Source organism: Drosophila sulfurigaster, chromosome 3, assembly GCF_023558435.1.
Source record: "Drosophila sulfurigaster albostrigata strain 15112-1811.04 chromosome 3, ASM2355843v2, whole genome shotgun sequence".
In the NCBI taxonomy this organism is placed as follows: domain Eukaryota; kingdom Metazoa; phylum Arthropoda; class Insecta; order Diptera; family Drosophilidae; genus Drosophila; species Drosophila sulfurigaster.
The window spans coordinates 12,442,600-12,457,826 of record NC_084883.1 but is presented as its reverse complement, the minus strand read 5'-3'; the positions used below and the strand labels follow the sequence as shown (position 1 = coordinate 12,457,826).

General features: G+C 38.0%; 1 protein-coding gene across 2 annotated transcripts in view; it reads right to left on the bottom strand.

Annotated features, from left to right (window-relative positions):
• LOC133840145 (uncharacterized) overlaps positions 1–15,227 on the bottom strand; it is a 39,546-nt gene that overhangs the window by 4,418 nt on the left and 19,901 nt on the right. For both annotated transcript variants that reach the window (XM_062271808.1, XM_062271810.1), the window contains exons 5-7: positions 7,825–8,533; positions 7,657–7,744; positions 449–856 (exon numbers count right to left, since the gene is read on the bottom strand). In XM_062271808.1, coding sequence (XP_062127792.1) covers positions 449–856; positions 7,657–7,744; positions 7,825–8,533 — 1,205 coding nt within the window. The remainder of the gene's footprint in view (positions 1–448; positions 857–7,656; positions 7,745–7,824; positions 8,534–15,227) is intronic.

Genomic DNA, 15,227 nt, shown 5'->3' with positions numbered 1-15,227 from the left:
TTGTTGCTTTAACTGTTTTCGTATATTGAGAGAATCAATCATAATAATAAAGAACTCATTCATTCATCATTGAGCCTAGCCAGGGAGACAGTTATTGCATTGGTTTTAATAATAAATAATCTTAAAAATTTAAGAAAAAATCCCAATAAAATAATAGGGATAACTATACATAGCTTAATTAGCAATTCAGACATTAAAGGGAAAACCCTAAGCAAATCAATCAAGTGTATAAAAAACTTTTAATAATGGTAATAAGATCAATGGAACTTCTAGGGATAGCTTAACGAGGGAGACGGAAGCTGACTTCAATAATAAGGAATCCTCAAATTTTATAAAAACTCAACTAAGTATGGTTGAAAACAATGATGTAACAGTAATACTAACTATTACTTAATTAGCAATTCAAACAGCCAAGTAATAACACTTTTTTGACACTTTCTCGACTTACCTCAAGAGTTCTCCTGTGGTGCCGACTGGGACCCTTCTTCTTGGCCGGCCTGATGGCCATCTTGTGCTTGGCCGCTGCATGCGACAATCGCTGACGGTCCAGACTGACGCCATCCACTTGCTCATCGGGGGCGTGAGAGCGCAGAATATCTGAGCTCATCGATTTACACATCAGCTGTCTATGGCTTTGGCTGCTGTCCTCGCCATCGGTGCTGTTGGAGCTCAGCAGACTCAACGAGGACACCTCGTGACCCTGAGTGACGACTCGAGACTGATAGCCAACTGTCTTGCGACTCTGTCCGGCGGCTGCATGACGCTGTGGCGACGCCGGACTGCGGGGCAGACCCAAATCCTCATCAGAGGCATCCGGACGATTGCGACGCTTGCGCAGAACATCGGTGAGCTCCGCCTGTAAGTAAAGAGTAAAGATAAAAGAGCAGATTAGTAAAGAAAACAGTGTTGTGATTGTTGGGAAATATCGCTTGATGCTCTGTTAGGGATTAGGGCTTTACCCAGCTCTTCCAGCGAAACACGAGACGCGCTCGCAGGCAGCTGCGACTGAGGCGACTCTCTCCACCCGAGGAGGAGCCGTTCAGTCGCATCTTGAAGGGATTCTGTTTAAAGTCAATCATTTCGAGTGCCTCGTCGCAAGGCAGAGGCACCAAATGAAACGCTAATTGCAAATTGTTATTCATATTATTCACTTATTATTCATATTGATTGTGCCTTGTGGCTTGTGCTTGTACATTCAACACTCTGAGTGCGCTTACCGAGAACGACAGCTGGAAGGGATTGCCCTGGACTGGCTTGCTGCGGGTGCCCGCACTTCCGGCTACCATTTCGAAAAACTATTGACAGTGCTTGACAAAGCTTTCTTTGCCGCCCGCTCTCACTCTCGCACTCTCTTGTAATTAACTAATAAGGGCTATTGTTGTGGTGCAGACACGCGATCTGTTAGATTTCACTTTCATGCAACACACTATGCGGTGCGGCAAGCGAACGTTGTGAGCAGCTCCAAGTGCAACGTGCAACTGAGAAAACAAACGAAGACGTCGCAACGCAGGGCAAGACGCAGACTGACGGACAGACGGACGGACGGACGGAACGCAGGCAGCAGGCCGCAGATGTAGTTGCACCCTCGACAGATGCAACAGCAACATGCCACAACTATAACAACAGCAATGCGACGCTTGTGAAATGGCATCGTCGTTGCCGCCGCCACCGACTTTTTACCTAGTCCAACATAATTGGGCGCAGGGCAGGCAGCCAGGCAGACAACAACGCTCTCTATGTAGGCACTGGGAATCTGTTTATTGTCATCGCACAATCACAGCAGCAGCAGCAGCAGCAACAACAACTGCGGCGTCGTTAACATATTTCAAGGGTACGCCTCGATCGATCCGGACTCGGTTTCAAGAATTTACAGCATCCAAACTGTAAACAAATTCAACTAACTCGCGGCTGTCTCTTGTTGCTTAGCTTCCTTATGGATTTGCATCCAGTTTCTTTTCCCGTTTCATTAATCAGCGCGTTGATGGAGCATGACACGCGTGTAACAGAGGGAGGAGAAGTCTAAGAGGGGGGAGTGACGGGTGCTGAGGATCCAACTTATACTTAATAACACCAATAGCTGTACTTGGCGTCTATTTTCGGCCTCCAAACCGTGAGGATTAAGTGTTAGTCTCTGCCAGGTTAAAGACCTTGCACATACATTAAGTACAAGCACACCCTGCATACCCTGCAGCTATTGAAATGCGAGTCTTTGAGTTATGCGATAGCATATGTAACAGATTGCGAGAGGCATCTTTGATTCTAAAAATGTATTTAAATACTTTATCAGTGTCAAAGTGTCTCTTTAGTCGCCCGTTTCCTTATCTACTAAAATGTGTATCCCAAATATTCAGTTCCTATAACCATGGTATCTATAACATAAAGTATAGTTAACAAAGTAATGTAATAATAAAATAATATTCAAATTTCGTATCTCTTTCTAATAACGAAAAGTAATTTAGTATACAGTTATTGGTCGTTATCTTTACAAACTAGTTTGCAGTATACTATTATAGATTTTATTTTCTTGATTACATAATTATTACTTTAGTCAAGAATGTGTGAAAAGCGGAACAAAGAAAACGTTGTTTTAACACAAGCAATAGATTTAATCTTAAAAGAAGTAATTTGAATATTTAAAGGAAAATTTATGATATAAATCTTGGTGAAAGAATTCATCAATTTGGATTTCTTGTTTACAAAATCTTTGTTAAGTTCAAAAAAGTTCTTAAACTCAGGATGAGTATAGTAATTTTTAAAAAGTAGCTTTTATATCCTCTAATTAATAATTGTATATTGCAAAAAATATCCGCATCTGTGGGATCTTTATTGGTTTTTTTTGACAATCTTTTATATTTTGTATTTTATTTTACTACATCAATTCACCAAATATTACTAGTAGACTTTAATATTTTGTGGTCTGTTAATTCGGTATACTTTTAATTCTAATAACGCACTAATAATAATACTATATTTACTATTTTTGGTATATTTTAAGAATAATACCGTAATGTTTTGCTTTTAATAAAATGGGTAGCGGGTATTTGACTTTATTTCTAGTTTCTCTATTCGTAGATTGTCAACGTTTCTTCTAGCTTAAATATAGAATCTATAATGTAGATTTATATGTATATATATATTAGTTTAGAGCATTCTGTAGTCATTAAATCTCGTTCACACTCAACTAGAGCACTCTCACACATCATATTGTGTCTACAACGCAATTGTATTATATCGTACAGTGAGTTCAATGGCCTTCGTCATGTCTTCCCCGAAATAGAGTGAGCATCGTCAACAAGCAAGCTAATGCAAATCTATTAACACATCTGCTCTTCTCGCTGCTGGCTGCTGACTGCTGATTATCATTGCCAAAAGTGTGGCTCACAGGTAGAGCACCCTTTTAATGGTTTGCAACTTGGTAAGGGACTCAAGCTGTGTCTGCTGTTTGCCACAGCTACCTGCCACATGGATTTGCCCTGGGACTCGGATTTAGCTACAACTCGCTTCGCTTCGCTAGCAGCTAACTCGTCACATTCGCTGATTTATTGGCACACTTCGTGAGTGGGCCAACCGCCTGGCCGCTGGCCTAGCATGCAACTTGCAACTTGCGGCATGCGGTATGCGGCAGGCAGAAGCAGTGTGCCGCAAGCAGCGGGTAGCAGTCGACCGCCCCCGTTTGATTACAACAGCACCAACTGCCATCTGTTGCAGAAAGAGAGGGAGATGGAAAGAGGAAGAGAGAAGAATAGAGAGGGAGAGAGAGAGAGTTGGTGGAAGAGAGAGGGAGTCAACGTGAGGAAGGAAACAACACTAGAAAGCAAACTATGTATTTAATTATGCAAATGAAATCATAACAATTTGCACCAATAACAGCGAAGAATTGTTCGACATATATAAAATACATGGTATAAATAATATAAAGTAGAGCGAAAGAGAGAGAGAGAGATTGAAAGAGAAATAATGTAAGAGAGGAAAAGAAATGTAGATAGCTAGAAAGAATGATTCGAGGAGACATATGAAGATTTCACAAGAAGAAAACAACAACAAATAATATTGAATTCGCAGAATATACAGAAGAAAGAGAAATTAAGAGAGTTAGAAAAAATGTTTTTTAGAGTATTTGTCATATACATGTGTAGACTCCAGAAGTAGAAAACAAAACACTCAAGCAACATCAAAAAAGCATATTGAAATCGATATACAAGCAAGTAATCTGATTGTAAGCAAATCAAAAACAGGAATCATAAAGAGTATAAGTTTTACTGAAAGTGCCAAAAATTGAGACTACAGCTGTTAAAATAAGTATTCTACTCGTTCCTATATAAAATGCCCAAAACAAACTTGCAGAAATCTGTGTGCAACTGTAACAAGTGTAGTCAATAAAGAATTGTATCTATTTATTTTATAGTCTTTACGATATATGTACGTCTTGGCTGTTGATGCAGAAAAATATATATGCTTAATGAGATCGGAGATAGATCCTTCTGTCTGCACAAAGTTACAATGTCCTTCTTCTACATAGAAATATAAATAGTTTTTTCCAAGAATGAAAAATGTTCTGTTGAAGTCAAAAGTGCTGTTGAAGTCAGACATGCCGTCAGTTAGATAAGCAAGAAATCACAACGCTGCAATCTGATTTAATCAAAAGATCACGGTTGCTCAATAAATGCTTGATAACGGCAAAAGTATAATGTAGAAGTAGAGAGAGATAAGTTGTTTCTTTCTTGGAAACGCTCACTAAGAAAGTGTTAAGCAAACCAGATCTTCAATTACGCAAATCGAATGAAGACAATTCGATAATAGAACCAGAGTTGCAAGCTGCATGCAAGATGGGGAAATATTCGGGATCTATTCAGCGACAACAGCTGCTGCGAAATACCCAAAAAAGGTAATCCAAATCCAAATCCAAACTCAAATTCAAATGCGAGACTTATGCAACACACAAAGGAGACTCGTCCAGGCGAACGAATGAGCAGGAAGTCTGAGGCAAAAGTCCACTTACAACATATGTGAAATGACCATATATGAGTATGTTTGTGGGTCGATTGCAAATGTTGTTTTATTTGCCTACGAGTGAATTTATTTGCATTTGATAGTGTGATGACAGATGGAGAGTTGGACACAGTTGTCAGCAGGTGAGACAGGAAGAGAGTCAGTCGGTCAACAGGTTTGCGATGTAATTAAAGCAAAGCGTGAGAAATGACATCGCCTTGAGTTCCCCCCAAATCAAAACTCTCATCAGTCTGCACTCTCTAAGTATGAAGTGCAGTCCAAAGACTGTAGGCTGTCTGCAGATTGAGTGAAAATTGAATGCCTGCCCCATTATGGCCGTCAACTAGATTGTTTCCTTTTCTATTATTAATCTGCCACAAAGACTGTGACAAGTCTTGGTTGTCACTTTTGAAACCGGTTCAAAGATAACGCGATGAACTGCAACTATCAGCGCACTTTTGTTGATATTCAAGCACAAGCACAAACACAAGAACAATAATAAATACTATTATTAGTTTAGTTGATTATTTTTTACACAACACAACACAGAACAACACAGAAGATTGTTTAGTTTATTAAATGTTGAATTTCTATTTGTTATTTGCTATATGCTGTTGGATGCCATTGGAGCAGCATCGATGATGAATCGAAGATCGACAGAGAGCGATGTGGACATGCAAGTGACTGAAAGCAAACTGATTTAGCGGAAAACTCGCCAGGAGTTCAATAGCATAGAAACACAGCAAAGAAATGCGATTTATTTGCTAACCAGGTTGGCAAATAAGCCGCCAGCTGGACTGAGACTCGACTCGAGACCGAGACCAGAGACCAGAGACTCTCCAATGGAACTAGGAGAAGAAGAAGGGGGAGAGGAAGAGAGGAAGGGGAGCTGACTGGGAAGCAACTGACAGTCAAGTGGAAAAAAGTGGAATAACAAGAAGCGAGTGCAGCACTGAGAGTCAGTAACTCGTTTGGCCAGAAAGAAGCATTAGAAACAGTGCAACGAGTGGCAAAGAGCGAGGAGGAGGAGGAGGAGGAGGAGGAGGAGGAGGAGGAGAAGTGGGGAGCAGACCTGGAAGAAGCCACACATTGCTGTTGGCCACGCGCTGCAGTTGGCCAAAAGTGGCCAGGGGAGTAATCGAGTCAAGTCGACTCGAGGGTGGAGAGAGAGAGTGTAAGGCGTTCATTCGGCTTTCGTTTCCAGTTACGTTGCGGTGTTTTTATGCGGTGGTGCAGCGCGTGTGTGTGGTGTCTTCTTCTTCTGGCTTGCGGCTTCTTGTTTCACGACTTTTCAACGTTTGGTTGCCGATTATGCAGTCAAAACTAGCGCGGCCAACGACACCACACACAAGCTCAAGCTCAAGCTCATCTCTTAGCATCGCTGTTAGATAATTTCAAAATTTCCACAGTTCGGCCAACTCTCAGAAGAACTCAGTCAGTCACATTTCAGCTGAGTCAGCAGCAATCTTCTGCAAAGTTCAATTTCCCGAAAACCCAACAAAGCACAATAAACATGCGAGTAAATTGAATTTGATTAAATTCAATTGAAATGATTGCAACACAACAGCGCAATAGCAACAAGAATTTTTTTGGGGGCATAAATTCATGAATACGATATCATCATCAGCTGACCCTTTGTCCCATTATTTGGGGATAGGGAGAGAGAAGCCCCAGTGGGCACGACATGAGTCATGGCTAATTGTGCGCCTGGATTATGGAATTCGGATCGATATAAACGAACCCCTAAAATATAATTTGCGAGTAAAGAGTTTCCTTTAGGCCAAGAATTAATAATGAGTTTTCTCGTTTATTTTTCTGCTACTTATACAAATAATACCAGTCTATTGCGTTAACTGTCCGCTGGCACGATATTCATAACGCGATTAATTGTAGTTGGGTGGCAGAAGACTGAATACCCTATTACTTTATATTGTAAAGAATGTATAATAGCTTCCATTTTTGAAGTAAACTAAACCTATACGTATTGTCTACATTCCCTAAGTCACTTCACTTGATTATATTATGAATATATTTATGATATATTATGGAATAGTTGTAGCATATGAAAAGCACTGCAGAGGAATTCTCGCATAAGTTGCTAACTTTTACTTTACTCTTATTTATTAAATCTTCTCTTCTGCCAAAACTAGCAAGCAGTTGTCAAATATTACAATTATTATTAATAAAAAGTACTGTTGTAACTCTTATTTGAAATACTTCAAATTTATCATTTAGCTAAAAATGTAAATTATTTCAATTTTCAACATCGCTTTTTAACTCTAAAGATTGACAAATTAGAACAGAAAAATACTAAATAGTATAGTATTTTAGTATTTTTATTTTATTAAATTTTAGAAAGAAGATTGGCAAATACTAAAGAGTATAATATGCTAGAGTTTTTATTTTCTTCAAAACTTCAACTTCAAAATAACAATAATGTCTGATTTTTGTGTAATTATAAAAATAAAGAAGTCTTCAATTTAAACAATATACTGCATAAACTCGATGTGCGATTTTTCAAGATGAGAATTGAAGACTCAATAATTTGAATACAAATACTCTCAACACATAAATATACTAATAGTAATAGTATTATAAATATATGTAGAGTGTAGCTAAGTCGGCAAGGTTATATGTGAATTTTTAAATTATTCTAAATGAACTCACCTTTAGCACGATGGACAGACTGCTGGCTGTCGCTGACTCAGAAAAGACGCTGTCATGGGATTGCGAAAGGGTTTCGCGTGTGTAATCGCTGCAAAAAACGAGAAATAACAATGAAGAAAGAGTTGTATAATATATATTTTTAAGTAAGTAGTTCAGTCAATCACTTACCCATCCACATCGACATCGAGGAGTCGACCCTCGCTGAGGCTGCGTTGGCTGTCGGACATGTCAGCAACTGCTCCTCCAGCGGCGCCGCTGTCCTCGCCACTGTTCAGCTCCTGCGAAGAGTCGCCGACGCTGCGCAGCTGTCGCTGATGATGGCGCTTGTCCATAAAGTAACTGCTGCGACTCATGCCCAGCGAATCTGGGAAGACGGCCACGCCCATCTGCTGTCGCTGTTGCGTCTGATACATGGCCTCGGAATGGGATTGCACTTGACCCGGCTGTGATTGCAACTGTTGCGACTGTTGCTTGCTAGCTCTCTTCTTGCCCAGCAACACGCTCAGCAGCTCATCGCGATGGGAGCCGTAGGACTTGGACTTGGGCAGCGATTGCGTCTGATAGCTTTCGTGCAACTGTTGGTGGGTCAGAGGCGATGCTGGCGACGAGGCGGATGCCCCAAGCGAATCTCCAGCGGCAACACTCCGCAAATTCTTCTCACTTGAACTGCTCGCTGGTGGTGGCAATGTGTTGCACGAACCGGGTCCCACAACTGATCCCACGCCCGAGGAATCTCCAGTGGCACCGACGACAGCACTGTCGGCACTATTGATTGTCCGTCGTCGAAAGATCCGCCGCAAATTGCGTAGCGGATGGAAGCGACGGCGCTTTTGTTGCTGCTGCTGCTGCTGCTGTTGCTGCAGTTGGTGTTGATGCTCTGCAAGGACAGCGAGAGAACGAAGGAAAACAATTCAATTTGGATACAGTTAAAAATTTAAAAACAATTTCGAGTACAAACATTTGGGGGTGACAAATAAAATCTAGCTTACTCTGCGAAAATTGTATTTCAGAGGATATTGCAATGAACTGATATAAGTGAGATACCCGCCGCGGTATTATCGTTTAACTATACCAAAAATATACTAAAATATATATCGAAATGTATATCTGGGCTATTAATGATGTCCAAAAATATTATAGCTTTATATATTACAGGCTGTTTTCGCTGATCAGGAATATACACATATATTTTATGTGATTAGAAATCCCTGTTTCTGCCTTATATTTTTATTTATCAATTCGATTTCTTTGAGTCATAATAGGATAGATGAGTATTAAAGCTTTGTCCATTCAGGAAATGTACACACATACATAAAAATATAAATATTTGTTAATTTTAAATAAATTTCAATTTAAAACATTATAATAACTAATCTTTGGATGTTTGAAATAAGCTGTGTGACTTCAGTTGTTATTATTTTCAATTTTAAATGATAGAAAAAAGGTGAAAAAAGTTCAAGCATTAAATTAAAATCCTGCTTTTAAATAAACTAAATACTTCTCTAAGTTTGGCCAGTATAAAGAATTAACATTATTAGTTGATGCTTGAAATAAGCCAAAATAAGCTGTGATCCACTGTATGCAACATATTCTCAATTATAACAATCCTAGTATCCTAAAATTTATAATATCTTAATTCTATATCAATATTATTTCAGCTCTTTTCTTTAAAGCCTAAAGATCTTAAATTGTCGAGACCACTTCTTACTTGATCTTCCTTTGCTCATCTTCTGAACAAATAAAATTCGTGTATAGGTTCAAAAAAGAATAGCACAACTTTACATTTAAGAAACGCATTGTGTTCACTTCGAATAGTTTATCGGATTGCGACTCTCAAAAGTTGATCAAGTTGTTTAAGGCGTTATCTGCTTGTAGATTTCCACAAAGGGTGCGCTTATATCTATTGCGAATCGAATTTATTTCATCTTTGGCATTTGTTTGCAGAAATCGAGCAAGCAATTTGGTGTCATAAATCAGCAACACGACTGATAAGAAAAAAGGCAATTCAATTGGCAAACGATCGACAAAACATGCCCATAAATAGGCATAAGCAAAAGTCAATGTGCTAATGGGAACACCCAAAGTAATGAAAACTTAAATGAAATTCACAGAGAGAGAAAGAGAGGGAGAGAGAGAGAAAGGGAGAGAGAGAGCGTTCAATTAAATTGAAAGAGATTGAGCAAATGTTAGCATGCGTAGTTTTTGGGCAAGGTCGTATCTAATCTATCAATATAATACGTATGTAAGAATTTCTATTTCCATGGAAAGAACACTAGAGAAATGTTATGTGAAGCGTCAGAAAGGCGAGAACTGAAGTGTTTCAGAGAGTGCCACAAATATCAAACAGCTAAACAGCTTTACTACGCCATCAATTTAAATTAAATCGTATTGTAAATTCGCGTTCTACTTTAGGGCTCTCATAACGTTTATATTTGAATTGCTGATAAATAGCAAAACAAAATAAATAAAATAGCAAACGCTTTTAACGTCTTTGCACCGTGTTTACATTGGTCAATTAACGATTAGAGTCGCATTTATCGCAAAGCAAACGCGACACACGACATTTCGCGTTTGCAAAATTCGTAAATTAACTTAACACGAGTGATGTACTTTAATTTTCATATCCATATTCTAAATTAAACGCCTACTTCAAGTATGTAACGAATGATGTATTTCGAGTTACATATTCCCATTGAGCTTCAGTCATCGAATCAGAGAGGAACCCATGATGTCATGGCCTCCAACGTGACTCAATTTCTATTCCCATTTGAGCTTGTGTCATTCATGGCCCCAGATGAATACTGGCGACTAGATAAAGTTAGTGGTGAGTACACCAACAATAAGACTGACTGTAAACCTTTACTGCTAAATTTGCTTTTACTTCAATACAATGAGTTGCTGTCAATGGTTTAATATGTTTTTTAAAATTACATTCAACTTTTTTAAATAGTGTACAAGCACAGAGAAGAAGTAATGAGAATAAACACTGCTAAGCAATTTGGTATTTTAAAGAGATTAACTCCGAAGAAAAATAGTTTTAAACTAAATGTGGTCAATACAACTACTCTTATTGTTTTTATTTTCTTAAACAAATATATAGGTCATTATATAGCGTTGCTCTTCTTTGCTTTATTTATTTAAAATAAAATGTTTTTTTTTTTTGTATTTGTAGTTTACTATATTTTGGGTAATTCTATTCTATTCGAAGAATCTTCAGAATTTTGAATTTAAATAGAAAGCGAGGATACATACTTCTCTTATTATTATTACGAATGCTACTGTTAGCAGCCGCTTGTTCTGTTAATGCAGCTGTTACTGCTGCTCACACTGTTAGTGCTTCTGCAGCTGTTAATGCTATCGAACCTGTTACTACTAATGTTACTGTTACTGTCGCTGTTACTACCGCTGTTACTGCCGCTTTTACTGCTACTGTTACTGTTACTGCTGCTACCGCTGTTACTGATACTGTTAATGTTACTGCTACTGCTGGCGCTATTATTGTTCACTCCTGAACTTAGCTCTCTTGTTACTGCCACTGATACTTCAGTAACTACTGCACATCGATCGCTATTGCTACTGTTATTGCTACTGTTACTGCCGCTGTTAATGCTACTGTGCTGATTCTTTCATCGCTGCCATTAACACTTCCCCACAGCAGCTGAATGCTGAATGTTTAATGGGTATTCTACGGCAATGCTAACACATTTACGACTTTCTCCCACCTACTCGTTACTCGCGTTAGCTGACTGTCAGCGGAAATGAAAGAGCCGTCAATTTGAAACATTCGAAATGCGATTTGGCCGCCCCTTAAACGCTTCTAATCAATGGGCCTGTGCTACCGTTAGTTGCCGTGGCGTCTATAACAAATATCGACAGTATGCCAGTCACGTTTTGGGGCCAGTCCATTGCCGTAGTCGCTGTCGTAGTCACAGTCGTATCCATATGCATATCAACCCAGGCACGCGAACACTGCGTTCACTGAGCAGCATTCATGTAGTACAAATTTAGGTATCAGTTGTCAAAGCTCACTCAGATTAAATTCGAATTTAGGAATCAATTCGCAAGGCTAAACTTGTTATCGTGGCTAACACATCAACTATATAACACTTTCTATAGCTGTTCTTAGATAAGATACCACCTAAAAATGTTTAAATTCGTAACGTTTTTCTTAAAACACATTTTATTCACATCATTTTTATGTAAACAAATCACCAACGAAATGAATCATGATGAATCAGTATTGAAATGACAAACATTTCCTTCTAAATACTCTATATATAATCATCGTGCTTGCGATGATGTCGTATCTCAATATTTTTGCCCAAATTATTTTAATTCTCTCTTTAGCTTTTGGCACAGTCATTTAACATTTCTTTTATTTATTTGCTCATTGTCTTGTATGTGATTTTAGTAATTTATCAAAACATTGTAAGTCTCTCCCCACAGCTTATTTGGCAGCATGAGGCCATCATACACTGTGATGCAATCGAAACTGTTGTGCCAATTTATTGGGTTACAGTAGAAACTTTACTCGTGGAACGTTTGTAAAAAAATAATGAATTGAATCCGTGATAATCGAATGACAGGAATAAAGTTAAGCCTTTAATACCTGAAACATCTTAAATTTTTAATTTTTAATTATAATTTATATTTATTTTTAAGTATAATATACTCAACGTTTTCTTTATTGTCTAAATTTAGATTTTGAATCCACTTTATGGAAAAAAAAATCTTTTTCTAAAACATTTTCTTTGTCACAACCTTTGGATTAATGGAAAAGCTTTATAACAATTAATCAAGGTCTAAATTAAAGTGTGTGAAATATACAATAATTTCTTAAGGCATTTGTGTACCAGTCAATAAGATGATCTTCAAAATGTTCCAAAGTATTTGTTGATTACCATAAGTATTGTATTGAAGCAGTATTTTTCTTTGACTTCAATCTATATCTTATTTTTATTGTCGATCATGTAAACAATGCCTTAACAAATCGATTGTGTATTTGTTTTCCATTTGAAAGACTCTATTATTGTTATACTAAAGTAAGACAGCTTATTATTAATGTCTCAGTTTTAAAGTGGTATAATATTCAAACATATATTTCATAAAGAAAATAAAGCGTAGCTTTATCACAATTTGATTACAGCGTCTTCAATGTAAAACAAACTCCTTTTATTATATTTTGGTAACTAAAAAAATTTCAATGACAAGTTGTTTGCTTTTCAAAGACTCTACTATTGTTATAGTAAAATAGTATATTATTAAAATATCAGTATTAAAGTGGTATAATATTCACACAAAGCAAGCTTTATCTCACTTTAGTTAACGCGTCTTTAATCTTTTTAAAACAAACTCTTTTTAATAATTTGATCAACTACAAAAAATGTCATTGACTAGTTGTTGTCTTTTGAAAGACTCTACTATTCTTATACTAAAATAATTCAGTATATTATTAAAGCATTGGTATAAAAGTAGTGTAATATTTAACAAAAGACAGCATAGCTTTATCTCACTTAAGTTAAAGTGTGTTCAATCTATTCCCCCTTTTTAAAACCAACTCTATTTAATAAATGTTGTTGGTACCCCAAAAATGTCATTGACTAGTTGTTTGCCTTTGGCAGCATTCACTGTAGCATTGTGTGTGTTTGTTGCACAAATGAATGTATGCCGCTTGCTACCATTGTTGTTAGTAGGGCATGTGGCGTTGACACAAATTCTAAATGAAATATGGATGCGAATGCGAATGCGATTGTGAAAAGGCGTGAAAACTGGTAAACCTGCAAATGGTAAATGGTAAATGTTAATGGTGAAGCGACGAGTTGTCTGCGATTTGGCGGCCTTTGGCATAAAGTAGGCGCATTTATTAATTAATCAATTGAAAATGTTGCGCGCACAAATGCAAATTGGCAACTGGCAATAGCTCAGCGACATGACAAAATCCAAATCGACTGGCAAAGTATTTAAGCCAGCGGCAAGTTGCAGTAATTGGAGACTCTTGTTTTTTTTGTTTCTGTTTAAGCAGCCACTGTGTGTGAGCGGATACTTGACACATGTACGCTGCGTATACGTGTTATTGTATTAGTTGCTTTGGCAAGTTTTCTATATATATATTGTACATATATTTTGTGTTTTCAACCTTTTGTTCAGTTAACCATGCTTTGAGGCTTTGGCTTTTGCTTCGGCTTCAGCTGCGGCCAACTTGGCTTGGCTTGGCTTGACTGGCTGGAAGGAAGGTCAAGTGAGCCGTCGTATTGCGCCTTGCCCCCTTGCCTGCCACGCCCTCTCCGCCTCTCTGCCTCTCGCGGTCGCGTCATCATCCATTCCCAGTTGGCATTGGCGTGTGGGCAGCTTATCCGCTTTACAAGTGCTTAATTCACTTACGTAGAATATAAATAGAGAACATAACACAACACAACACAAACATTGCGCAATTCGCACTGCGTTGGCTGCCGCCCGTCGAACCGGCTGCAACGTGCAACATGCAACACAACAACAACACGGTTATACTTGCAATGCAAAATGCCATCGAACACTCTGATACTTGTGGCCTTCAAGCCGCTTTGCTTGGCTCCCCAAAAAGTTCTGTAATCAGTTTGCTTTGCGAGCGCAAATTCTATTGCCAATTGTTACACAAACATTCTATATTTATAAGGCAACTCAACAGGTTCAATTCGTTTTATAATTCAATCAATTCGATCTCGCAATGAAGTCGGCTAGCGGGCTAGTTGCGTCTATCACTCGCTAGATAAGAGACTACTACAATAGCGCGCTGCCATTGGCAATAATCTCTGCTGGAAGTTGGTTTCAATCAAGCAACAAATGTGGCGTTGACATGAAGCTTATCAGCTACGAGCCAAACTAAGAGCAACTCGAAGCCTTTCAGCACTCAAACAAAATGTTGCGAGACGCACGAAACTGATTACAAATTATCCCAATGTTGTTGTTGTAGATGTTGCTGTTGCTGACACTTCAATTAGAGCTTTCTAAGTCTGACCGCTGTCTATCAACTTCAATTGGACTTCGTCTTTGTCTGTGTATACGTCTTCTTGCTCTCCCTCTCTTTCTCTCCCTCTCTCTGTTTTTTGTTTGCCTCCCATTTCCGGGCAATGATATAACAAACTCAACGAGTCACATTTACTCCGATTCTTAGACTTCGTGTCGTGACACGATCAGGCACGAGTCAGAAGAGTAAGAATTCTTTCACAATAAAAGAAAGAAATAGGAAAAGTTTTATCAAGCATTCCAAAAACAACATTATCATAATTGTTCAACTTTTTGCGAATATACTTTTTCATTATGAATGCTATCTTACACTTGATAAGCTATAATAACTAGCAGTATTTATGTTAGCTTACTTTCATGGGTTTACCAATTTAATAACTTAATTTAGAGCTTTAATTATATATATGTAATTCGATTTTACTTTACAATACAATTTACAAATTTAACTCACATTTGCTATTTAATATTTATTTGCCTTGTTACATGATAAGCTACCATAACTAATAGTATATAAGTTTCCCAATTTAATAACGGAGTTAAAGGCTTTAATTATATAGTATATTTTTTAT